Source organism: Malaya genurostris, chromosome 1 (genome assembly GCF_030247185.1).
Source record: "Malaya genurostris strain Urasoe2022 chromosome 1, Malgen_1.1, whole genome shotgun sequence".
Taxonomy (NCBI): Eukaryota; Metazoa; Arthropoda; class Insecta; order Diptera; family Culicidae; genus Malaya; species Malaya genurostris.
In genome coordinates, this window is record NC_080570.1 from 87,933,934 (window position 1) to 87,960,823 (window position 26,890).

Here is a 26,890-nt window from a genome sequence, read left to right on the forward strand (position 1 = left end):
GTCCGTCGCTAGCGACAGCTTTCTCCCATCTTTCCGGAAATTTTTGAATCCCGGCTCGAAAAAAGGAGTCCTCTTTTGACGCTATCCATGAAGCAATCCATTTTTCCAACTCTTCGAAGGATTGAAAATGTTGATCTGCCAGGCCGTATGCCATCGATCGGTATAGATGGAAGTCAGAAGGGGCGACATCTGGGGGATACGGCGGGTGGGGCAAGACTTCCCATTTCAGCGTTTCCAGGTACTTTTTAACCACTTTTGCGACGTGAGGCCGAGCATTGTCGTATTGGAGGATGACTTTGTCATGTAGCTCTTGATATTGTGGCCGCTTTTCTTTTAGCGAGACGTTTTGAATTGGCTTGCTGACTCACTCCCAACGATTCGGCAAGCTCTTCTTGGGTTTGGCACGAATCTTCATCAAGCAATGTTTCTAGTTGTTCATCTTTGAAGGTTTTTTCTCTTCCACCACCATGTTTGTCTTCTACATTGAAATCACAATTTTGAAAATGTTGAAACCACTCCCGACACATTCTTTTACACAGAGCAGCATCACCGTAAGTATCTGAAAGCATTCGATGCGCTTCAGTTGCATTTTTTTTAATTGTAACAGAAAAGTAAAACTTCCCGCAAATGGCCAGAATTGGGCACATAAACAGACGTTTTCGAGCGTGAATAATACAAGAACAACTGTCACTGAAACGGCGATGACAATTCGTTAAGCACTGTACACACTCACTTTAAAGGCATTATCATATAAGTATTTTGACCAGCCTCAGCCGGTACAGCCACTCATCGGAAAACGGCGGAAGCAAAGTTGTACACCTGATACAATTTCCTCAGAGCTTGTTGAGCCGATCTCAACAAGCTTAGGCTCATTTGAAAGGAACTATTGGGCCATTGATCAAGTTCGAAGATCAAATAGCTGTGACTTCCGGTTCCGGGGATAGGATGGTATATCAGGAATCAGGACCAGAACTAAAGTGGTACGTTCCTCTAGTTATTTGGAAATCTGTGCCTTACCGCAGCTTCTCATCAATTTCCTGATGGGAAGGAAAGGATAAAATAAACGTGGAAGGGAATTGTGAAGTGGGTGAGGTGGGAAACCAGCACAAAACATAAAGAAACAAATCGTTTTGCATCCCTGAAAGGATGCTGAACTATTTACAGGTGCCAGAATTCACAGTTAATAAAACCACCAGCCCCCGAGAGGATTTAGAGATTTTACCAAAGCGACACCATTCTGCATTCCCGGAATTCCCCCAATTGCAGAACGATTCCCAGTATGTACGAGCAGAAGTAAATTCAGCACCTGCCAAATGCCAAACAATCAGCTAAACCCTTTTTAGATCAACACAGAAAGGATTCATTTACTAGAGCAAGAACGATAAACCCTTCTGACTATAGCTCCTTACAACATTGGGTGAGAAACGATAGAATATCCTTTAATTTTTGCTCCACATACACAGACTCAACCATGTATGGAGAACCAAAAACCCGAATACGTAGTTACGTAGTTGCGTCAATGCGGGACAGTTACATATCAGATGATATGAAGTACCGTAATCACATTCACGCAAATCACACGAATAATACTCAGCACGTTGAAAAATAGCCATGTGATAATAGAGTTTGCAATGTCCAGTCAGAGCTCTGACCAGAATACTGCAATGATACTTGGAAAATTGCACTAGACACTGACATTTTCAGATTCAAATCTGGTAAAAATGCATTTGTCTGAGTGCAAGTTTGCAAGCTGCGCCAGTTGCTGGCATGTTTGGATGCAGCCCAAGAACGAATCTTGTGCTTTATCCAGCTAGTTGAAAGTGGTAAAGCTGGTTCAGAGATTCGTTACACCTGCTCTAGCTAACTCATCAGCAAAATTCATTTCTAGTAGTATCAGAATGGCCAGGTACCCATAAGAAGTAAACAGCATTTGAAATACTGAGGTCTTCAATTTGAATTCGACATGCGATCACTAGATTCGACCGTGAATCATTCGAACTGAGTGCTTTTAAAGCTGCCTGACTGTCAGAACAAAAAGGCGGGTGGGTAATGTCAGAGACATAACTGGATGTCGTGAATACGAAAACAACTGACATGTTTTTTAACACTTCCGAATATCAATTAGTTGATCAATTGTATTAAATTGTATGTAGAATTTGAAACGATGCATCTAAACTAAAGCACAGATTAGTTACATTTAACATTCTGAAACACAAATATTATGAAATAACCAGTATAGTTCTTTATAATGAAATAATGGTGGCTCTGAAAAGAACCTTTTATGAAAGCAATTGTGATGAAGAGTGATGAGTTGAATTCGAATTCCGATGGATGCCGCTGACTTCCGTCGTCTAATTCCAGGCTGAACTGTTGTACGTGCGTGCGATACTGATATTGTTGGGGTAGGTGTAGCGTTTACAACCGACTATAATCTTCCAATAAAGAAAACATTAATTCGATGGGTTGATCAATGATACAATAGGCCTAATTTATTGAACGAAACTATCGATATGCTGTTGGGATTCGTTTCTAGCATTCAGGAGGGTCAAATTGCGTAATTCTCTACGACATTAAATTCTGGAACATTTTTCGCAGAAACAAAGAAGGCTTCACTTGATCTTGATTACTGTGAATTTCACACAGCGAAAAGTGCACAAATCTAACCAAACTGTTCTAAGTTTGCGCTAAACTGCGGATGTTTACCTTTGATTTGCGAACAACAAATCCTAATAGTTCTTTAGAAAACTTTTGAGCCATTAGAACGGCTGATTTTATGTAATGCTCTCCAACGTTGTTTTTTCACCAATGCTAATGACTGGCAGCTGTGACGTAATCGCTCTTGTCGAAAGCGAAACTAGCTCTGCAAACGACACAAATCACATCTGCTCGCAGTGGCGATAGAATCCAAACTGATTCAATTTTTATTAGGAGTTTTCTTTTTACATGATTTCGTTTGTAGCTTTTTCACTAATGGGCGGTCCTAACGGCTATAAAAATAGCCGCATACAGAATTTTAATGTCGATTATTTCATATCGGATTTGCATAATTTATTGAAAGAAACTGTCAATATGCGGTAGGGATTCGTTTCTAGCATTCAGAAGGATCAAACTCACTACGATATTCAACACTTTTCGGAATATTTTCCTCGTACGATTTGTTGTACAGCAGCAGATATTTTGAAATACTTCAATGCTATATACACGTTTAAGTTGCACGTTTGTTATACACGTTTAAGTTGAAAAATTTCGATTCTATTGGTAGTTAGATTACATAAATCCTTTCACAGATCACTGAGCTATGAGCTTTAAAAATACGAGCAAGGCAAACGAGATTATGTCACAAAACTGCAATTTGAGATTATGTCACACAACTGCTAATTTTATCATAAAATTGTGACCATATTTCCGATGGCGTGTAGAAAAAATTATGTGGATTCTTTAGATACAACAAGAGATATTCACGATCAAAAACTTATCACTCTCTCAGAGGGTAAATTTTGAAAAGGCACCCCATAGTAAAGTCGTATTCACGACAAAAGCGCCCCTTAGTAAATAATTCACGACAAAAATACATATTGATCTGTATACGTGGCAACTCTGTTTCGCACGGCATATTTGTATACTAGTATAAAGATGTGTTCAACATCATTACTTCCACTTTCGCATTGCCGTTCGTAATTGAATGTGTTAGTGACGATGCAAATTATTTAAACTTCTTGTGTGTGTCTTGTTTCGGCAACAGTTGCTCGGAAAATGGTAGGAAAGCGACAAAATTCAACTAGTTCATCATGATTATCTTTAGCACTAAAAAGTGCTTTTTGAATGGGTCTTGCTTGCTGGACTTTTTGGCTGCCTTTCTACCGGTTTTCGGTGACATCGTGCTGACGGTGTCTCATACGTTCAGAGTAGCTGCTTTAACTTAAATGACGCTATTTCTCACATCACATTTCATGTTATACCTGCTACTGGCAGTGGTGCACGGAGAGCCCTTTGCCAAAATTCCTTTTGTTGTACGCAGAACGGGAAAAAGTGAGACGCCAGGTCCTCGATGTTGCTCTCGTGTGTCTTGTTTCGGGAACAGATGCTCAGCAAATGGTAGGAAAAATGAACCGCTCAACTTTTATATGGATGCTCTTGTATAGATGCAGACATCTCGCGTTCTGATTGGTTGGTGCTGTCATGGGTTAAATGAAACAGGTTTTTCAATAGTGTACTGAAAATTTTATCATAAAATTGTGATCATATTTCCGATGGCATGTCGCAAGAATTATGTTGATTCATTAGATAGAACAGGAGATATTCACAATCAAAAACTTATCACTCTCAGAGGGTGAATTTTGAAAAGGCCCCCTATAGTAAAATAAGTCGTATTCACGACAAAATAAATTCGTTTACCACAGATTCTCTGCTGAAGTGCCGATTGTATTCCACACAAAATTGCGTAGATTTCTGCTTGGAACACAGTACAGTATCTACCAAGTGAATGAGACTACTATAGCCTCATTTCACGACAGCAGACACCAGCACCAGCAAGATCATTCAAAGGAGAACCGACCTTTTATCAAACTATGTGTTTATCCAAATAACCAGTCAACAATTCCTCACTAAGAGGATAGCTCACATTTAATGTTTTGAAAGGAAAACTGCAAGTGAGGGTTAGGTCACTAGGAGCGAGTAAATACTCATCCCACGTAACCATTTGAGACCACAAGCGAGTGTGGCTAGTAGCAAAGTCTATAGGGTTACTGTTCCAAAGCCTTAAGAAACACAAGATAATGCTTCTTGTTTTAGGAACGCATGTAGTGGTTTAATGCACAGTAGCTAGAGCAGCAGTAGGAGTTGTCGTGAATGCTCCTGTCATCGCCAGTAAAACCATCCATCCTTTGGATATGATTTAGCTTTGACTGAACTGTCGCAACTTTTCTTGTCTGCCACAACACATCCATGTGCTAGAACTAATCTAACAAGTGTTGTGTAGATCCAATCAATGTATCTATGTTTGAGTCCTAATGATTTTCCAAAAACTCGTCTGCATTAGCCGAAAGCCATGCAAGCTCTTTTAATCCTGAAGTCAATGTGAGTAGACCAATTTGTTTTAAATCAAAAATAACCCCGACGTATTTAACTTGATCAACCACAGTAACCTCTGAACCTCTGAACTGTAACGGACGAGCTGCTATGATTTCCAACGATGAGTGATAAGCACCATTGATGTTTTGCCCGGATTGACAGATAATCCAACCTGACAACACCACATCGCAGGGCTTGCTGCATTAAATCAAAGAGAGTGTTTATTCTTATACCGGTCATCAATATATGAAAATCGTCGGCAAACCCGTAAGTCGGAAATCCAAGGTTATTAAGTTTCCTTAACAAACTATCAGCGACATAGATGTGGAGATAGTACACCACCTTGAGGACACCCACAGACACTCAGCTTTCTTTCCAATTTGTGATACTTGACGGTATGCCATGACCACGGGCTGCTTTCAGAATTGAATTTCAATATCTAGGAAGACTCCCAAGCAGGATTGCTATTTGTGAAAAAGCTATTTCAATGTTGGACACAACATCATGTAGCATGGTTGTAGCGGACTTTCCGCTGGTAAGCATGTTGCATTAATGTAGCGGATGCACTAACCGAACTAACATTCATGATATAGTGATCGACTATGCGTTCCACTGTTTTTAGAAGAAATGTGCTAAGAATGATAGGCCTGAAATTCTTCGTTTCCTAATTAGTGTCGCGACCGCCTTTGGTAATAACTATGACTATTGTTTCCTTCCAAGCTCTTAGAACATGTCCTTATGCAAGACTAAACGTAAGTATTTTCTTCAAAACATGTCTTAAATGTTCATACCCTTTCTGCAGTAGCACTAGGAAAACTTCATCCTTTCCAGGAGACTTGTACGTAGCAAAACTCTCAACTGCCCATTTGACCTATTTAATAATCACAATTCTTCGAGCAAGGGCTATCGTAACTATCCGAAAAAGTCTCAGGAACAGCTGTCGATGATGGCTCCATACATCCTGGAAAATGAGTGTTAAAAAGACAGTGAAGTACATCACCTTCATCAGACAAGTACTTACCATCTGAAACCGACATTAAATTGAGACTAGAGACATTTGCGCAAAGGCTTTTTCAACCAGTTCGCTCAGACGATCGAAGAGCATTTCTGTAAGCCCTTCAAGCCAACACGAATGTCTCCAACCCATTTCTGTTTTGGTGGTTTCAAGCTGTTCTGCATAGCTTCCTTAGTCTAGCAAGTTCAGAATTCCACCAAGGAGTGGACAAGCCAAATACTGCAACTATGAGTGGGTTTGTCTCGTCGATAACATTTTCCAAATCAATTGCGGTTCTAATTATTGGTTGTTTTACGTAAAATCTAGTCGCCAAGCCCTCTTCATAGAGGTCCCAGTTTGTAGATTGGGGATTATGATATGTGACAATATCAAATTTAACGTTAGAATGGCAAAAAAAGATGTACTTATGATCAGATAACGAAGGTTCAAGCTCATCAGAGACAAGCCAATTTATCAACTCATGCGCAATTCTATCAGGGTAGAGAGTTACGTCGAAAATCTTCTCTCTTCCAGATTTCGCAAAAGTTGGACGATTTCCTGCATTGGCTATGTGCAGGTTTGTACTGCTAACAAATTCCATCATATAAGAGCCTCTCGAATATATATCTGTGCTGACGATTATGAGCGGTAAATCACTTTTGCAGCAGTATGATACAACTCTTTTGAAATCATCGCTTGGCGAAGGTTTGTTATGCGGGAAATATGCGGAACAATAGACATATTTCCAGTCTATGCCATCAATAGTTATAATAACTGCGACAGCACAAATATCCCGAGTTGTGAGCTTACAAGTATGCATGCTCAAGGCATTTCACGTGGATTAGTCATACCGTTCTTGTTGGGCAACGAAGAGTGGGTGTAACAACTTTCCAACGTAGAAGTTTGAATTTGAACCTAAGCTACAGAATCTTTACCTTCTTGTAGAACTCTGGATAGATTCATACTTGCTGTACGTTTATGCTGGAGATTGATTTGTGCTTTCTAACCAAAGTAATGAACGGGGGCAACGGGTACAGCTGCCCACCTGGGTTCGATTCCCAACCCAACATAGGGTCAGAAAACTCTTATAGCCCGAAGAGGTGAATGACCACAATGTTAAAACCTCTATAACCAAAAACAAAAAAAAATGTGATGAACACAACATCTCCAGCATTAATCGTACAACAATTAGAAGAAACCTAATATATTGGCTTATAATCACCTATAGCGAACCATGGAATGGTTTTCAATTTGTTTCAATGCTTGAATCATTTAAATTCCACGAGTTGCGAAGAACTAAACCGTCCACTGTGCCAGAGCTTCTCTTAACACAGTAAGGGAAAAACCCAAGATATTCCGTCCACGACTGCATTATTTATATCCTGTAGCCCCTCAGTCATCGGCACGAAATACATGGGTGGTCGAGCAGCCACAGTTTCCTCAGAGCTAGTTGAGCCGATCTGAACAAGCTTAGGCTCGTTTGAAAAGGGATATTGGGCCCTTGATCAAGTTCGAAGATCAAATAGCTGTGACTTATGGTTCCGGGGGTAGGATGATATAACACATGTGCTGGGAAGTCCCGGGCCTAACACATGGATACCTTTTTTCAGTTAATACTAACCTTTAAAATACAGCTGTTAAAATTGCATTATATTCTTTTCATTAGTTTGGGAGTTATTGTGCTGAGAGTGACGCTACTTTTGTTATTTTCAAAACAGTGAATCAAAAAGAATTTCGTGTTTTAATTTTACACTTTTTCTTGATGGGGAAAATACCGTCCAAACAAAGCTATGGCTTGAAAAGTGTTATGGATACTCCAAACCATCAGAACAACAATAAAACGTTGGTTTGCTGACTTTAAACGTGGTCGTAGAGACACCAATGATGCAGAATGCAGTGGACGTCAGTGAGGCGGTACCAGAAAAGAAAGCATAAAAAAATCACAAAATCGTTTTGAATGATCGAAAAATGAAGTTGCGTGAGTTAGCTGATTTGGCTCCCAGTCAACAAAGTACGGGTGTGTAATGTCAGAGACATAACTGGATGTCGTGAATACGAATAAAACTGACACTCTTTCTTTATACTTCCGAATATCGATTAGTTGATCGTTGTGTAAATTGTGCAAACTTTTCCCTTTTTCACTACTAGAATTTGAAACGATACATCTAAACTAAAGTACAGATTAGTTACATTGAACATTCTGAAATATAATTAAATATTACGAAGTAACCCGTATAGTTCTTTATAATAAAATAATGGTGGTTCTTAAAAAAAAACCTTTTATGAAGGCGATCGTGAGGGAGAGTGACGAATTAAGTTCGAATCTATTCTGAGTCGGTGCTATGCATTTTACATAGCAAATCAACAGAATCTTTATAGTACTTAAGATAAAATTTGGAGCGCTTAGAAGGGTTGATTTTGCATAATGCTCCCCATTGTTGTCCATCTTTCGTTGCATTTTGCTCCAATGCAGTTGGCTCTGCGACTTGTGCGCTTGAGGTTTTGTACCACGCAGAAGATCTGCTCTCATTACTGAAGACTGCTGCTCCCGATGATCGAAGTCCAAATGAAAGCACGACCTGAGCGTTTCACGCTTTATACATGGTTTATTCTTACTGATGTTGGTGGAAGAACTTGACCTCGACATCTAGTTCCGTCTGAAGCACTAAAAGAAATTTACGATTTTCAATCAAAGTTTACCCTTTATACTCGTCCAGTAGATAATCGGAACTGATATGTGCTTGACTACCTCGAAACCGTCGTCCGGGTGCGAAAAAGGCATGCAAACGTGATGAATTTTCCTCATTATTTCTAAAAATTTTAAAAAACGTTGTAAAGTAAGTCGTATTCACGACAAAAAAGTTTGAAAGTAAGAAACTTTGCACGAATGAAGAGATTATCGCTGAAACTGAGGCCTACTATGAGGCAAAAGATAAATCGATCTACAAAAGGTGTATTGAAATGTTAAAGTGGCGCTGGAATGATTGCGTTGCTCTTGATCAGAGCTAATAAAAGTCATTTTCATTGACTGAAAAATAGACGAAAATGACAAGAAATTACTGTCACTCTCACCTTCGCTTGCAAACTATGAGAACGAAATCCATGTCTAGTCAATGACATAAGCTGGACAGTAGTTTCAAAATTGTGTTTTTTCTTTTATTTGCCCTTTCAGTAATTTGCAGTTTTCAGTGAAAATCCCATAGTATGCAGTGTCGATATTCAACCAAAGCTGTGAGAATTGAAAACGACAGAAAAAGATTTCACAATAAGTTTTAACTGTTGGTGTTCGAATTTGTAGTAGTTTTGGTTTCCAAAGAAGTTCTGGGATTACTTCGAATTGCCTAAATTGAGTCACTTTTTATAGCCAAGCGTCACAGATTTTCAATACATAGATGAAAAAATGAGTATTGAAATTCTGCTGTTGCTACCTGAAGACGTTAGTTTGGTTTCGTCTTGTCACAGAGGAAAGAGTGACGTTGGCAATTACGCTCTCTCATTTTTTCGATGAGAAACGAAAATGCTTCGTCTCTCTTCGTTTGTTCTGGTGTCGGTCATTTACGAATGAGACAGTAAAACATTGAAAATGAAACTGTAAAACATTGAAAATGAAACTGTTGGAAAGTTTTCTTTCATTGAGAATGCGTGACAATTTTAAGCTCTGCTCTTGATAAAGATTGCGTTGATGAATAAAGTTAATTTTGAACCAAAAAAATATGTTCTCTTCGATCTTTTCTTTTCTGTATCTACGAGTAACAAAGAGGAAAACTCATAAGGCGTATTTGCCTTTCTCATATTTTGACAGCTCATAGCTTAGTGATCAGTAGAAGGATTTATATAATCTAACTACCAATAACAGGTCGTTTCAAATGAACGACTCATGATCGCTCGCCCATCACTAAAATTTTGACCAAAGACGATGAACCCTCTTATACCAAGAAGTACAGATATACCTACCATTACAAAAAAGACGTTGAAGAGAAAGTTCAAGAGATGCTCCATAACGGAATTATTTCACATTCTAAGAGCTCATATTCCTCACCGGATTGAGTAGTACCTAAGAAGAGTGATGCTTCTGAAATACGGATTTCATCAAATAAAGATGGATCCGAAATACAAATTCGAATTCGAATTTACCCGAATGCCTTTTGGATTCGAAAACGCACCAGCTATGTTTCAAAGAGCAATGAATACTTGCAGAATACATTGGTGCCATCTGTTTCGTATATTTGGATGGCAAATAATATAATATAATTATAGGTCATAATTAAAAAAAACACCTCGAAAATCTTTCAAAAATTCTAAACAGGCCTTCTGATTTAAAAAAATCAATTTTAATATAAGCGAATTTTTAAGAAAGGAAACAGAATTCCTAGGTCATGCCATAACGTCCGATGGAATAAAAGCGAACCCAGACAAAATTAACAATATTAACAAAATTTTAGAATGACCTTTGCCAAAGTCGTAAAAAGAAATTAAACAATTTCTTGGATCACGGGATACTACAGACGGTTTATAAAAGACTATTCCAAAATCACGAAAAAAATGAGTAAATATTTAAAAACAAGAGGTAAAATTGGCAACAAAGACTACCAGAACGCATTTACAGATCTCAAAGATACTATTGCATCAGACCAGGTTCTGGCTTACCCAAATTTGGAACTTCCATACATACTTAAAACCCATACTATTAATTGCGAACTCGGTGCAGTTCTTTTGCAGATTCAGGAGGGTATTGAAACGAACCCATAGCGTTCAGCTACAGAGCTTGAGCGACCACCCCTGGTTGCTACTCCGTTACTGATCGGGATTAGCTGAATTGTACAGGGAATTTCTAGATGATCCAACCTGGGACTGGTAAATCATCCTTCAATGTACATCTTCTGGTAATCCCAGAATTCATTGATCAGTACCGGCGCCGGCCAGGCCCGAACGTAGATCGTCTAAGGAATGAGAAGGGATGTTAGTCCAACACTAGAGGCCGTATATACTACTGCGCACTCCACAAGTGTCACGGAAGAAGGATATTTGTTAGTAAAAATTTCAGTATTGGTATTATTCGCGCGCGACTCAGTATGTTCCGGTTTAAAAATGCTCGGATGCACCACTGAACTCACTGACTTCCCGAGTGAACGTTTCAACAATATCCCGGGAAGTCTTGATTCACAGCTCTTATTCGAGGAAACTGAAGAAAAATTTGCAATACTATCGCGTAAAGAATAAAAGCTTCCCTATTTCTTATAAATGAAATTAGGTGATACAAAATAAACGAGTGAATAGGATTTAGACGAAATAGTTGATTCATTGCATTGACATACTCTAAACAGTTGTTATAAAATCATTTCAAACTACCAAATAAAGTTCAACAGATTTCACACGCGTCTTGATTCTTTATTATTTACGATTTATTATTTTAGTTATTTATTAAAATTATTAATTGGTTATATTGGTTGATCTGGTCAGCCGGCTACCGAGAAAAATTTAATTTTTTATTTGAAATATTAATCAAGTGTTTCTTACTATGTATTCAATATACCGATAGTTGATTTTTAACATTCAATTTATAATCCTAAAAGAAAATCAATAACATGGAAGAGGAAAACATACCAAACAAAACTTTTCTCCGAAGCTAGACGGAAATTGATAGGTTAAATGAAGAGATAATTTAGTAAAATAGAGTAATCAGAAGTGAAACAATGAAAATATCTGATAACTGAAAGGAAAAAGAAACTCCTGCAATTGTCGCCCTTCACGACATGGAAGCAGGAACCCAGTGGATCTATTCTTGGTTCATTTTTTTCCGCCGAATTCCACACAGCATCTAGGCTGGTACTGTCCGGAGAGAGCTAATAGGTACTATCAATCTCCTAGTGGACCCCAGCTCCTATAATGAATATATCGTAATGTTAATAAAAAGAAACTCGAAACGAACTCTGAAAGCTACGAAATCATTAAAACTGAAAACATGAATCACACTTTAGTTATAATGATAATAAAAATAATAAGAATAATAAAAATCAAAATAGAATTCCATAGAATAAAACAGACGACGAACCAATACACAATTGTTGCAAATCGTGATCTTCAAAGCAAAGAGGAAAAAAACGAACATGTATTTAGCGAGGCACGCAAATATGTGAATAATTTGTTGCTTGTTAGTTGTTAATTAGTAACGGTAATTTTTAATTTGTTGCTCAGTTTTTTTTTATTTTATTTTAGTACTTCGCTAAGTTCATATGATGTTTTGAGAAGCATCCCTCCTGAATAAGCATGAAAGCAAATCGAAATCCAGTGGATAGTTTGTTGCTAATTAGTTGCAAATTATTTACGATAATTTTAAATTTGTTGCTCGATTTTTTTTGAGTGCTTCGCTAAGTTCATATGAACTATACGAAGCACCCCTTCTAAATAAGCTTGAAAGCAAATCGAAGCCCAGTGATTAATTTGTTGCTAATTAGTTACAGTCATTCTGAATTGTTCCTCGATATTTTTGTTAGTACTTCGCTAAGTTCATATGAACTTAACGAGGCACCCTTCCTGAATAAGCCTGAAAACAAAGCGAAACGCAGTGGATAATTGATTGCTTGTTGGTTGCTAATTAGTTACGGTAGTTTTGAATTTGTTACTCATTTTATTCTAATAATTGTGAGAACTTCGCTTTTTTAATATCGTTTTTTTTTTGACCCGGTACTTCGTTAAGTTTGTGTTCATAATTCTAAACTTCGTGCTTCGTTTTTGAGTTCTGAATTCTAAGCATTGCGGCTTGTGTTGTGAATTGGGAGTGCATGCATGTAATTTGAGTCCTGGATTCTAAATTCCGAGTCCAGAGTTTCGAGTTTTCGATTTTTAAGTTCTGAGCTTTTACATCATTAGTTTTGAGCACTGAGTCATGAGTTCTGCATTCCAATTTTTGAACTCGAAGTTTTTGAGTCTCCAGTTTTGAGTTTCAATTCGCAGCACGGAGTTATGAGTTCTTAGTTTTAAGTTTTGATATCTGAGTTCTAAGATTTGAATCATGAGATCTGATTGATCATGAATCTGAAATCTGATTCATGAGTTCAGAGCTTCGATTTTTGAGTGCTGAATTTTAAACTCTGAGCTTTGTGTTGTGAGTTGGTAGTCTAGTTAAACGTGATTTTAGTCCTGGATTCTAAATTCTGAGATTCCGAAAACTTCGAGAGCTTCGAGTTTTGATTCCTAAGTTCGTATTTATAATTTCTGGATTCAGAGCTCTGAGTTCGAAGTTCTGATTCCAGAGTTTCATGTTTTGACTATTACATAATTAGTTTTGAGCACTGAGTCATGAGTTCTGGGGTTTGAGTTCTGAATTATAATTTTTGAATCCTGAGTTTTAAGTCTGAATTCGCAGTACGAAGTTATGAGTTCTTAGTTATAAGTTTTGATTTCTGAGTTCTCAGCTTCGAATCATGAGTTCTAAGTTGGGAATACTAAATTCTGAGCTTTATGTTGTGAGTTGGGTTCTAGTTTCATATTAAGCCCTAGATTTTAAAATCCGAGTTCTGATTCCTGAGGCCTGAGTCCTGAAGTCATAGCTCTAAGTTCGATACTCTGAGTTTCAAATTTTAATGATTTTTGTTCTAAGCTGAGCCATGAGTTCTGGGTACAGATTCCGGTGTTCTAAGTGCAGAGTTAAGAGTTTTGAGTTTAAAATTTAAAGCCATGAGTTTCGAGCTTCGGTTTCTGAAGTCGTAGTTACGTGAGTTACGAGTTTTGCGTCATCTTGAGGCCTCAGTTTAGAACTATGAAAAAAGCAGTTTGAGTTTCGAGTTATGAATTTTTATTTCTGGGCTCAGTCATGAGTTTTGAGCTCTGAATTCTGGAGTCAGAGTTTTGAGTTTAGAGCTTCAAGTCATGCGATCTAAGTTCTGATTTCAGAGTACTGGGGTTTAGAGTTTGAGCTTGAGCTCTGAATTCTTAGTCAAGATTTCTCAAGTTTCCTGACCTTCTGTCCCGTCCAACAAAGTTCCTGCAGTGCTACGACATCGAAGCCGCGGATTTGAAGCTCATCATGTAGTATTCGGTCTTATCCTGGGAAAACTCGAATGAGCTTGTGGTTATTTCGAGGATCACATCACCAAAATTTTGTTGCAAAAATGATTTTTTTCACTATAATGATAACTTCACTGTGCATGATACTAGTAATAGGGAAAATCAAGTGAAGTGACATTAAGTGAAAATGGAAGTGAGAACGATAATAAAAACCATTATATTATGTTATGTTGTATTATATTATATTGTATTTTATTACATTATATTATATTACTGGCGCTGCATGTATTGAACCACCAACTCGGGTATTTGTTGTTGGATGTTATATTATTTTATACTGCATTATACTAGGGTGTATTATTATTATTTTTTTTGTTAACATTATATTGTGTCTGTTTTACAGTATATCGGATTATATTACATTATTTATATTATACTATATTATGTTATGTAGTATTATTCTATAATGTTTCATATCTTATGGTGTTATATTATATAACTATGTTCACACTACGGAGTTAAAATGGGTCTAATATAATCAACAAGAATCGAGATAACCTTAAAACGCGTTTTAAAATCGAGGTGTGAACATGGTATTACATTAAATATATTGTTGTTGCTGGTATTTTTATTTTATTTATTTGTCGTCAATCAAATATAGACCGTAAGGATAATAACAATAATCGTCTTAAATTAGTAAACTATTCTAAATAGATGACTAAATAATGTATAATTTAGTATGAGTTAAATGATAATAATTAGCTTACCGAATAGAACTGAAATATTGGTTGAGTTTGTTTTTTGACATAGTAAAATCAACAGCTTCTGAATGCTTGTTGTATACATCCATGAATTGATTTATTGGCCCATTTTTTGCATTGTTCGCTGGTGGTTTGTAGCGGGCTTTATAGGACGGTAGAGGAAGTCTTGTCCAACCTAATTTACGAAGTGCAAATAATAAAAATTGTTTTTGAACTGATTCAGTTCGATCTTCTCCAGTTCCACTGTAACTATCGGGCCGATCGGACGCAAATTCGTGTTTCTCCAATAGTGCGGTGCATTGAAGAAGAAATGGAAAAAATGAAGTTATTTTTTTTTAAATAACTATTTATTGGAATATGAGTTAAAATTAAATTATTAAGATTTAAATTGGGTGTTCAGCCACAAGTGGTGAATTTTCAGCCCTATTATATATATGATTTGGTTGTTACCATGAGGACATCATTTGCTTCCGCAATTCTGAGATTTTTGGGTAGGGAAAATTCTAAACGATCATTTAAAAGATTTTGAATCATTTTGATCAAATAAATAGGAAACTGGAAATCAGACATTTTTGCTATTAAACCTTTGTGCCAAACACTGTCGAATGCTTTTTCTATGTCTAGAAGAGCAACTCCAGTGGATAACTCAAAAGATTCATTTGCTTTTATCATGTTCGTTACTCTGACAAGTTGATGAGTAGTTGCATGTTCATGACGAAATCCAAACTGCTCTGGTAAAAAAATTGAATTCTCATTTATATGAGACATCATTCTCAACAAGATAATTTTTTCAAAAAGTTTACTGATAGAAGAAAGTAAACTAATTGGTCGATAACTTGACGTTTCTGCTAGGTTTTTATCAGGTTTGAGGATAGGAATTACTTTAGCGAAAGTAAGGAATTACTTTTTGGGAAGAAAGCTAATAAAAAACACTTGTTGAAAATTTTAACCAGGAGTCTCAAGGCAACATCGGGAAGATTTTTAATAAGTATATTAAAAATTCCATCATTACCAGGAGCCTTCATGTTTTTAAGTTTCCTAATAATTGATTTAATTTTATCAAAATTCGTCTCAATAATGTCATCTTGTGATAACACTTGGGTTGATATATGATCATATTTCAGTGAGACTTCATTTTCAATAGGAACTTACAACGTTCAAATTAAAATTGTGGACACTCTCGAACTACTGAGCAAGTTTTTGAGCGTTTTCGCCATTCGTAAGAAGTATTTGATTTCCTTCCTTGAGAGCAGGAATTGGTTTCTGAGGTTTCTTAAGAACCTTAGAAAATTTCCAGAAAGGTTTAAAATATAATTTAATTTGTTCAACTTCTTTAGCGAAATTTTCATTTCGCAAAAGAGTAAATCTATGTTGAATTTCTTTTTGTAAATCCTTAACTATGTTTTTCATAGCAGGATCACGAGAACGTTGATATTGTCGTCGACGAACATTCTTCAACCGAATGAGCAGTTGAAGATTGTCATCGATGATAGAAGAATTTAATTTAGTTTGAGCTTTGGGAACTGAAAGATTTCTAGTTTCAATAATATAATGATTCAAATTATCAATTGCTGTGTCGATGTCCGCAGAATTTTCTAAAATAGTTTCATGATCCACATGATTTTCGGTTCACTACAAATGTGACTTTGATCTGTTAGAACCAGATCAATTGTAGACTGGTTTTTCACGGAAGAGAAACAAGTCGGATTACAGGGATGAAGAACTGTGAAGTAACCAGCTGAGAGTTGATTATGAAGTATTTTACCATTATTGTTATTTTGCCTACAATTCCACTGGACATGCTTAGCATTCAATTCCCCTATTATGAAAAATTTCGATCGATATCTTGTGAGTTTTTGCAAATCGCCTTTAAAGAAATTTAATTGTTCGCCGGTGCATTGGAATGGCAAATATGTTCCAGCGATGAAATAAATTCCATGAATGGTTTCAACTTCGATTCCCAAGCTTTCAATAACTTTAGTATTGAAAGAAGGTAAAATTCGATGTTTAATTTGCCGTTGGACAAAAATGGCAACTCCACCACCCATTCCAGTAAACCTGTCAAATCGATGAAAATAAAATAAATAGGAAACTGGAAATCAGACATTTTTGCTATTAAACCTTTGTGCCAAACACTGTCGAATGCTTTTTCTATGTCTAGAAGAGCAACTCCAGTGGATAACTCAAAAGATTCATTTGCTTTTATCATGTTCGTTACTCTGACAAGTTGATGAGTAGTTGCATGTTCATGACGAAATCCAAACTGCTCTGGTAAAAAAATTGAATTCTCATTTATATGAGACATCATTCTCAACAAGATAATTTTTTCAAAAAGTTTACTGATAGAAGAAAGTAAACTAATTGGTCGATAACTTGACGTTTCTGCTAGGTTTTTATCAGGTTTGAGGATAGGAATTACTTTAGCGAAAGTAAGGAATTACTTTTTGGGAAGAAAGCTAATAAAAAACACTTATTGAAAATTTTAACCAGGAGTCTCAAGGCAACATCGGGAAGATTTTTAATAAGTATATTAAAAATTCCATCATTACCAGGAGCCTTCATGTTTTTAAGTTTCCTAATAATTGATTTAATTTTATCAAAATTCGTCTCAATAATGTCATCTTGTGATAACACTTGGGTTGATATATGATCATATTTCAGTGAGACTTCATTTTCAATAGGAACTTACAACGTTCAAATTAAAATTGTGGACACTCTCGAACTACTGAGCAAGTTTTTGAGCGTTTTCGCCATTCGTAAGAAGTATTTGATTTCCTTCCTTGAGAGCAGGAATTGGTTTCTGAGGTTTCTTAAGAACCTTAGAAAATTTCCAGAAAGGTTTAAAATATAATTTAATTTGTTCAACTTCTTTAGCGAAATTTTCATTTCGCAAAAGAGTAAATCTATGTTGAATTTCTTTTTGTAAATCCTTAACTATGTTTTTCATAGCAGGATCACGAGAACGTTGATATTGTCGTCGACGAACATTCTTCAACCGAATGAGCAGTTGAAGATTGTCATCGATGATAGAAGAATTTAATTTAGTTTGAGCTTTGGGAACTGAAAGATTTCTAGCTTCAATAATATAATGATTCAAATTATCAATTGCTGTGTCGATGTCCGCAGAATTTTCTAAAATAGTTTCATGATCCACATGATTTTCGGTTCACTACAAATGTGACTTTGATCTGTTAGAACCAGATCAATTGTAGACTGGTTTTTCACGGAAGAGAAACAAGTCGGATTACAGGGATGAAGAACTGTGAAGTAACCAGCTGAGAGTTGATTATGAAGTATTTTACCATTATTGTTATTTTGCCTACAATTCCACTGGACATGCTTAGCATTCAATTCCCCTATTATGAAAAATTTCGATCGATATCTTGTGAGTTTTTGCAAATCGCCTTTAAAGAAATTTAATTGTTCGCCGGTGCATTGGAATGGCAAATATGTTCCAGCGATGAAATAAATTCCATGAATGGTTTCAACTTCGATTCCCAAGCTTTCAATAACTTTAGTATTGAAAGAAGGTAAAATTCGATGTTTAATTTGCCGTTGGACAAAAATGGCAACTCCACCACCCATTCCAGTAAACCTGTCAAATCGATGAACCACATAATGTGGATTGCTTTACAATTTGACATTTGGTTTAAGAAAAGTTTCTGTCACAATGGCAATATGAATTTTTTTTCCATATTTTTATCTTATCCCTTGTTCTCCTTACACTGTGGTTTTAAGTTTTTCGTCGAATTCTTATGTCAACGTATCATTGTATGATGTTTGCTGTTAATTCTTGTTATAACTGCATCCTATTTTTCTTTATTTCAATTACTCTCAGGATTCCAGTTTCCCTTATATTTTTAATATTATTCCTTTTTATTTAGTTTTTCGATGAAACTCTAAATACAACATGTTTATTTTCGTGTATCACTTTGTATACATTTTGAATCTTTTTATTACTTTTCTAATGTGTCTTTGATACTTATTTTTTTAATTATCTTGGTGTTCGGTGCTAACGTTCGGTTCCTCAATCCGTATACTTTTTCAATCGGTTATTGTGCACCTTTTCTAGTCTATTCCCATTTTTTATAGTTGTTGTTTGCTCACTAGGAAGAGCGACTACTTCATACGGTCCTCTTCAAATTGATTGTAATTTTTGTCCAGCGCCTGTGGGATTGGCTTTTACTAGCACTAAGTCTCCCAAATTTGTTTGCAATTCGTTAGAGTTTTTATTATACAATTCTTTGCGCTTTTGTTTAGACGCAATTGGAATCTCTCGGGCTTGATGATGAAGTCGTTTAAATGTAGATCGCATTTCATTGACGTAGTCCTCATAGTAGAGACCATCATTATCGTATTTGTAAACGGAGGTTGGAATGTTCGCCCGTCTTCCGAATAATAATTCAAACGGTGTATAACCCGCTGAGGAATTTACAGTAGTATTATATTCGAAACTGAAGAATGGGAGTAATTGATCACATGTTTTCGGTTCGCTACCTACGTATTGCCTTAAATAGGTTTTCAATTCCCTATTCGATCGTTCCACCAAGTTTGCTAGTGGATGATATGAACTCGTAGCATTTTTTTTAATTTTAATAAATTTTACATACATTTTTCATAAGAGAACTTGGTTGGTTCCATTATCGGTTACTAATTCGGCGGGTGTTCCATATTTACATAGATAATTATTCACGAAAGTTTGCGCGACCGTGGCATTCTCTTGATTTTCCATCGGTGCTACAATTAAATATCTAGTTAGATCGTCTTGCTTAACAAGTCCGTATCTGTTTCCCCATTCTGACTCAGGTAATACCACTATGTCCATATACAACTACTCGAACGGTTCGGACGATGTCGTGGTAATTCTCATTGGAATTTTGTTCGCTCGTCCGATTTTGTTTTTCTGGCACGAGTTACATTGTTTAACATAATTTTCAATACTATTATTACGGAAGCATATTAGTCCAATGGAATAGTGGACTCATTCTTTTCAACATTCGTTTGCTTCCAACATGTCCGTCTAGAGGAGCATCGTGGAATTCTTTCAATGTCGTTTCGCGGTCCTTTTCTGGCACCCTCATCCTGTCTTTTTCCGGTGCGTGTAGCGTGAAAATTTTATCAAATGTCTCGGCAATAAATTTGCCTCAGGGGTTTTCTGCATGTTTCGAAAAGAAATAATTTGAATGTTGTTTGCATTTTTCATTTCTTCAGGGCCGTTAGTGAATGCATCTACTAACCCATCTATTAGAATTCTTGTATCGGTTATTGAACTACTCGAGCCATTTTGAACCTATCCCCATATTTTACGTTCTGGGATTGCAAATACTCTTCAATCCAGATAGTCCTTCAAACCGCGTGGTAGGTCCACCAGTTCGGCTAATTTTTTATACGCTGATCTGTTGTTTACTACTATGAAAGTACTGTCAAATTCGCTTTCGCTAGCTTTATGTTTTGCAAATTTCAGTCGGTCAAAATTGATGTCATTATTATTCATACTTATTTCATATTCTTCGAAATATGAGAGCGCTCCCAAATCTTCCTTTTCGTCCCATCCAAAATCGATGTTTTCTAATCCGTCCATGTGCGGATTCCATTTTGTCTTTTGTTTATTTTTAAATAACGTAAACCTGCCTGATTCGTCTTTAAGTTGTTTTGGGGGAGTTGTTTTATTTTCCGCGTCTTTCCGCTTCGCAAGTTCATTTTTTCAACTTGCTGCTGTTGACGCTTTTACTGTCTAGTGACTATTGAAATGGGGTGTAAGGACTCGGCCTGTTCGGGCAGTCTGGATAAAAAGTCTGCCAAAACATTGTCTTTGAGTTGTTTATAGCGAATGTCCGTTTTCAACCCTTGTAGTTTCAGACGTAGATGCGTTAGCGTAGGCGAAGTTTCTTTTAAATGCCATATTGAAATCAGCGGTGTATACAATAAATCTCTGATTATAAATAAAATGTTTGAAACGGTTCACTGCCCATACGATGGCTAACAATTCCTTTTCAATCGTATAGTACTTTTTTCAGCACTTACTAGACCCCTGCTTGCATATGAAATGGGCCTCTCGATCGATTCTTCATTAGAGAGTACTGCTCCAATAACGTACTCGCTCGCATGTGTCGTGATCACGAACGTATCTTTATAGTTCGGTCTAACTAACAGTGTGTCAGAAGTTAAAAAATTTCGCAATTCCTCACACGATTTTTGACACTGTTCTGTCCAAGTAAACTTAACATTCTTTCGCAAGAGACCGTTCAATGGTTTACGTTTCTCTGCTATGTGAGGTATGAATTTTCCGTAGCAATTTACTGTTCCTAAGAATGACCGAACACCTTTGACTGTTTTTGGTGCTGCCATCTCTTCTATTGTTTTTATATTGTCCTCCATAGGACGAATTCCTTCTTTGTCAATTACATGTCCTAAATACTTTATTTCATTTTTCAAAATTTGGCATTTACCTGGCTCGACTTTTAGATTATGTCGGCGAAGAGCCTCTAAAACTTTGCGTAGGTTTTCATTGTGTTCTTTGATGGTAACACCGAAAACAATTATATCATCCAGATAGACGACTGTTTTAACCCCTTCTACCTCATAAAGTACCGTATTCATTCATCTTCGGAACGTCGACGGGCTGTTACGCTGGCCTATAGGCATTCTAGTGAATCAAAGTGGTCTTTTGGAGTTGAAAACGCTGTCTTGGCTGCATCTTTTGAGTTAATTGGCACTTGGTAAAACCCTGATTTTAAATCCAAGGTAGCAAAATATTTACTGTTTCCAAGATTATCTAGAATCTCGTCAATTAGTGGAATTGGGTATACAAATGGCTTTGTAACTAAATTTAAAGCCTTGAAATCAACCACGATTCTGTATTTCTTGTTACCAAATCCGTTGTCCTTCTTGGGAACACATAGGACTGGTGCATTCCACGGACTTTTGCTAGGCCTTATGATACCTTGTTTACGCATTTCTTCAATTTCTTCATTAATATGTCTCGTCGTAGCTTCTGGAAATCTGTATTGCCGTTTATTGATCGGCACAAGTGAAGTGAACTCAATTTCGTGCACTGCCGCATCGGTGATAGTTAATTTGTCTTCCTTTAGATAGAACTAAACGAGAGACAACTGATTTGTTTGGAATTTTACTCGTGGAAATAATTGTCAACAGTGTTGAAAGTTGGTGAAATGATAACCATTGGTGTTTTTCAGAATTCAAAGTATTTTGCAAAGATCGAATGAAATTTGACTTGAAATGGATAATTTATTAGCAGAACAATGTACCAAAATAATGAGGAATTTTAAAGTGATCTGCCCCTTGTCGACAGCAGTCCTACGTCATTCTCGCGGTTATGTCTCTAAAGTTTTTTTTCGGTTAAGAAAGTTTGTTTTCGGTTAATTATTTTTTTCGGTTAAGAACTCAAAAATATTCGATACATTTTTTTTTTCAATGTGATACGTCGAATTTTCGAGAAATGATTTTTCCGTTCCGCATTCTCAAAAATGAGCCTTTTATCAGAAACCTATACTGAAAAATCTAATGAAGATACAAAAATTCACCAAAGATATGTAATGTGCGTCACTTCCTCAGCATAAATAAGCGATTGCAAAGAAAACCTGTTTTAACCAACCTAGTGGTGTAATGATGCTTTTCTCATATCAATCATATTATCATATACACTCAAATAAAAATTCACGTTCGATTCACTTGAAAAATCACGTAGAATGGTTTCGAATGTCAAATTGAATATTTTACGTGACGAAAATGAATGTTATACGAACATCCCCTAAAATGAATAGAGTCATCACATAAGGTTTACGTGAATTGACCAAACGTCAAACAATCTACGTGAATTTCCAGTGTGAAAAACTCGATTTTGAAAATGGCGAGCAGTGGCCCTCGAAGTGTAAGTAGTGTAAATATTTGCGAGACAAGTTATTTAATTACAATTTTTTACTCCATCGACCGGACCATTCCAGTATGAAAGTTTCCATGTGTTCAACTGGACCGAGTGCCTGCGTGAGTCTGGAAGTTTACCCCCTCCTGCCGAATGCTTCAAACAGGCCGTCGGTATGAAGCTAGAGACACTGGAACCATGTAATGCGGCTTCAACCTGCATCGGTAGTGTTGTGGAAGTTCTTGGATCTCGACTTCGGCTTCGGTTGGATGGCAGTGACAACATAAACGATTTCTGGAGGCTTGTCGATTTGAGATACCACGACGTTATTAGTTGCTTTTTGAGCCATTGGAATTATATGACAATTTTCTGAAATAAATGTTTTATATTTCATGGCATTTTTCATTTCATAGATTTATATCAAAATCTGGAATCTCCCTTTTGACTTCAACCAATATATAAAATAGTAATTTTCTGGTATCTAAATTTGATATGAACTGATAGATAAATGTGATATGAAGAGTACATTACATTTTACCTATGAAACATGTAACTTTTACTGGATTATGCTTTAAACAGCTTTTAAATGCCAGTCCATTAAAACCTACGTGAAAAGTAGGGTGAAAAATATTCACATAACTTTTCACGTAACTATAACATGATTATTATTTTGAGTGTATAATACTGTGATATTCTTCAAAATAATTTTATTCGGTTCTTACAAGAATAACCGAAATCGGTTTGTTTGACCTTCTACTGATAAAAACTATCAATTGGAGATTTGAGGTCGGTTTAGAAAACTTTTTACGGTTTTTCGTCAGTTTCAGTGATGGTATAAAATTTTTAACACACTTTACCCTATATTTCCGGATCCGGAAGTCGGATCCAGATGAGATTCAGGAATTACGTATGGGACCACAGGACCTTTAATTTGAACCTAAGTTTGTGAAAATTGTTCGCACCATCTATTAGTAAAGTTAGAACACATATTTTAATTTTTTTGCACATTTTATCCCCATAACTTCGAAACCGGAAGTCGTACAAATAATATTCAGGAATTTTGTATGGGACCACAAGATCTTTCATTTGAATCTAAGTTTGTGAAAATCGGTTCAGCCATCTCCGTGAAAAGTTGCAAAAAACGTTATATGCACACATACACATACACACACACACACAGAGAGAGAGAGAGAGAGAGAGAATAACCTATTTAATAGATAAAGTTAAAAACTAATCAACAAATAAAAAAATTTAAATCTTTTTTGTTATAAAGAAGAAGCCTTAAGAATTTGATTCGATCCTGGCAAAAATTAATACTTTCGAAGCAAACAATTTTTCAATTACGACCTCCACGTGCGAAGCATACCACAATGTGACTCGTTCGGATTTGTGCAGTTTTCCATTCCTTAACATTCCGACTACATCAAAAACAGTCGGAACGGTATTTTCAAATGGTTGTAACTTGGGTGTTGGTACTGAACCGATTTGTATATTATATATATATATATATATATATATATATATATATATATATATATATATATATATATATATATATATATATATATATATATATATATATATATATATATATATATATATATATATATATATATATATATATATATATATATATATATATATATATATATATATATATATATATATATATATATATATATATATATATATATTCCCTTCTCAGTTATCTTTAGAAAATTGAAAACTTTTTGGTGCTCATCTGTGATCAATTCAGAAACCTGTGAATATCTGTGTCTTTTTCTAAATCTGTACAGTAAATTGAAAATCTGTGAAACTGATATTCCTGGTTAAGGGGTTACACCACTGTAGAACAGAAAGAGAAAGACTTTTTTTGGGGAATTATTTTGGGATCCAAAAAATGGAGTAAGCCGAATTTTGTATAAAGATACAAAAAATGATCAGTTTTAAAAATTGAGAGTTGAAGACTCCTAAAACAAACGTCGGTGCGGGAAGGAGCTCAATGATATCACTGAGCCGCTTGTAGTTGGCCAACCGAGGCTCTTGGGGGAATGTAGATGGAAGCAATGCAAAGGTCCTTGCCTTTGATTGTAACATGACATGCGACAACTTCAATACCTGGTGTCCAGCGGAAGTTAATTCGATAGAAAAAATAGCACTTTTTGATACCCAAAAATACTCCTCCATAGGGATCATCTCAATCCCGACGAATAATGTTAAAATCGTGGAAGTTTAAGGGTATTTCAGAAGTTAGCCAAGTTTCGCACAATGCAAATGCGTCACATTTCAGAATATTTACTAGAAATTTTAAAGGATATATTTTTGGGATGATACTTCTACAATTATCAGACTTTTAAGAGGTTCAGAAATATTGAAAGTAGACATGATCCAGTCCACAATATCAGAGAATTTAACAAACCCAGTATCTGGTAAATTTTCTGACTGATCTTTAGGGATTTTCGGGGGTTTTTAAGTCACAGGAAGTGGTGGAAATTCTTGCTCGGAATTTAATTTTCCAAGGCCTGGAACTTTTTTCTCCCGTATTTTTGCCATCACTACCAGTTGTTGTAATTTTTTGAGACCCATCAGAGGACAACTTCGAACCCTTACTAGGGAGCTTTTGAGAAAATTTATTTCTTCTCTTTCTGTATGATGAGTTAAGAGAGACAGCCGACCTTCAAGGGGGTCATCAAATTCGCTCTCGTCAGTTGACAAACAAGCGTATAGGTTTACTGGAGGCGTAGCACTCTTCAACATTTCAGCAAAAGAACGCTTTGAATGTTGCTTAAGTGAACGCCTCATCTTATCCTTGCGCAATTTGTACGCGGGAAAATCAGTGAGGTCATGCGGCCCCTCCTTACAGTGGAGACACTTTTCATTGTCTCCACTGCATGAGTTATCCGCATGACTCCCTCCACACTTTATACACCGGGATTTATTGCCACAATGGGATGCTGTATGTCCCAATTGTTTGCAATTGGTGCAGTTCATGCCCGCGGCACAAAAAGGCGAACAGGTAAACGAACTCGGTCCAGGAGGACGTAATTAGGCGAACCCGAGCCAGCGAAAGTCACCCGATACGAGTCTAATGATCTCATCTTAGTCCCATCCTCAGCGGTCGATACTGAGCGCAATTGCTTGCAGTCCAGTATCTCAGTGTAGGGGGTTTTTAAAATCGCCTGTCCCATGCTAAAGAACGTCCTCGCAAGACAGACCCGGATCGGTGATCACGCCGTTTATCTCGACTTCGCGAACTGGTACGTATACGCGATACTCCCGCGTGAAAAGCTCGCATTGGACGATCTCATTAAACTGTTCGCACTGGATAACAAGACCCTAAGCTTGTCCAGGCGTACTTTTTCAATTTGTTGTACAGTATTGTATCGCGAGGTCAGGTTTTTTGAAAGTCTGAGGAGGCTCAATATTTTACCATTGGTATTGTTCCGGATGTAAACCGCATACCGGGAGTGCAAGCCCATCGGTATAGCTTCCAATACGGGATTTATGCCATCAGAAGCATCCGTTTGATCATTTGGGGGAAGGTCAGGTAATTTTATACCGCTTGTCATGTCACTGACTTGGGTCCGTGCGGTCAAAATCGGGGTGCAAATAAACTGGTATTAAACAACTTAAGCTTGTAGCTCCAAACGGTAATATTCCTCTCAGTAGAGTGCAAAAAAAATCTTCTCGAGGAAAAAGCAGTTTTCTATGAAAATTTGATAGTTTTATAAGAAAATTTGATAACGAATGCCAATGTAATAAATGTATTTTTATTCCACAGATATTTTGATTGCATTGACATATGCAAGGTACGAGATTGTTGGAACGAAGTAAGACTGTTAGGTAATTCTCAACCTTTGTGCGCACTGTCGTGTGTGATAATCACAGTAATTGAGCCAACGGAAGCTGAATTTACATTATTTCAAGAGGGTCAAAGGTAAGATGACATAAGTGTGATGCTTAATATGGTTTGTTCATAACGGCATTCATAAAGGTTTATTTATATCGTTCATTTATGAGGGCACATAAAGCAATTTATAAGATGCCAAACATTTATGTTTATGAGATAAAAATAATTAAATTAAAAAGTTTGTGGTATAAACACATATGTTAACAGTATAAACGCATATCTACTCTCCACAAATAAAACTCTTGATACTCTCAGGAAATGAAAAA

The 26,890-nt window shown here is 36.4% G+C and overlaps 1 protein-coding gene across 7 annotated transcripts in view; it reads left to right on the top strand.

Annotated features, from left to right (window-relative positions):
- LOC131440668 (calpain-D) overlaps positions 1-26,890 on the top strand; it is a 314,742-nt gene that overhangs the window by 171,230 nt on the left and 116,622 nt on the right. For all 7 annotated transcript variants that reach the window (XM_058612143.1, XM_058612141.1, XM_058612140.1 and 4 more), the window contains one exon: positions 26,496-26,651. In XM_058612143.1, coding sequence (XP_058468126.1) covers positions 26,496-26,651 — 156 coding nt within the window. The remainder of the gene's footprint in view (positions 1-26,495; positions 26,652-26,890) is intronic.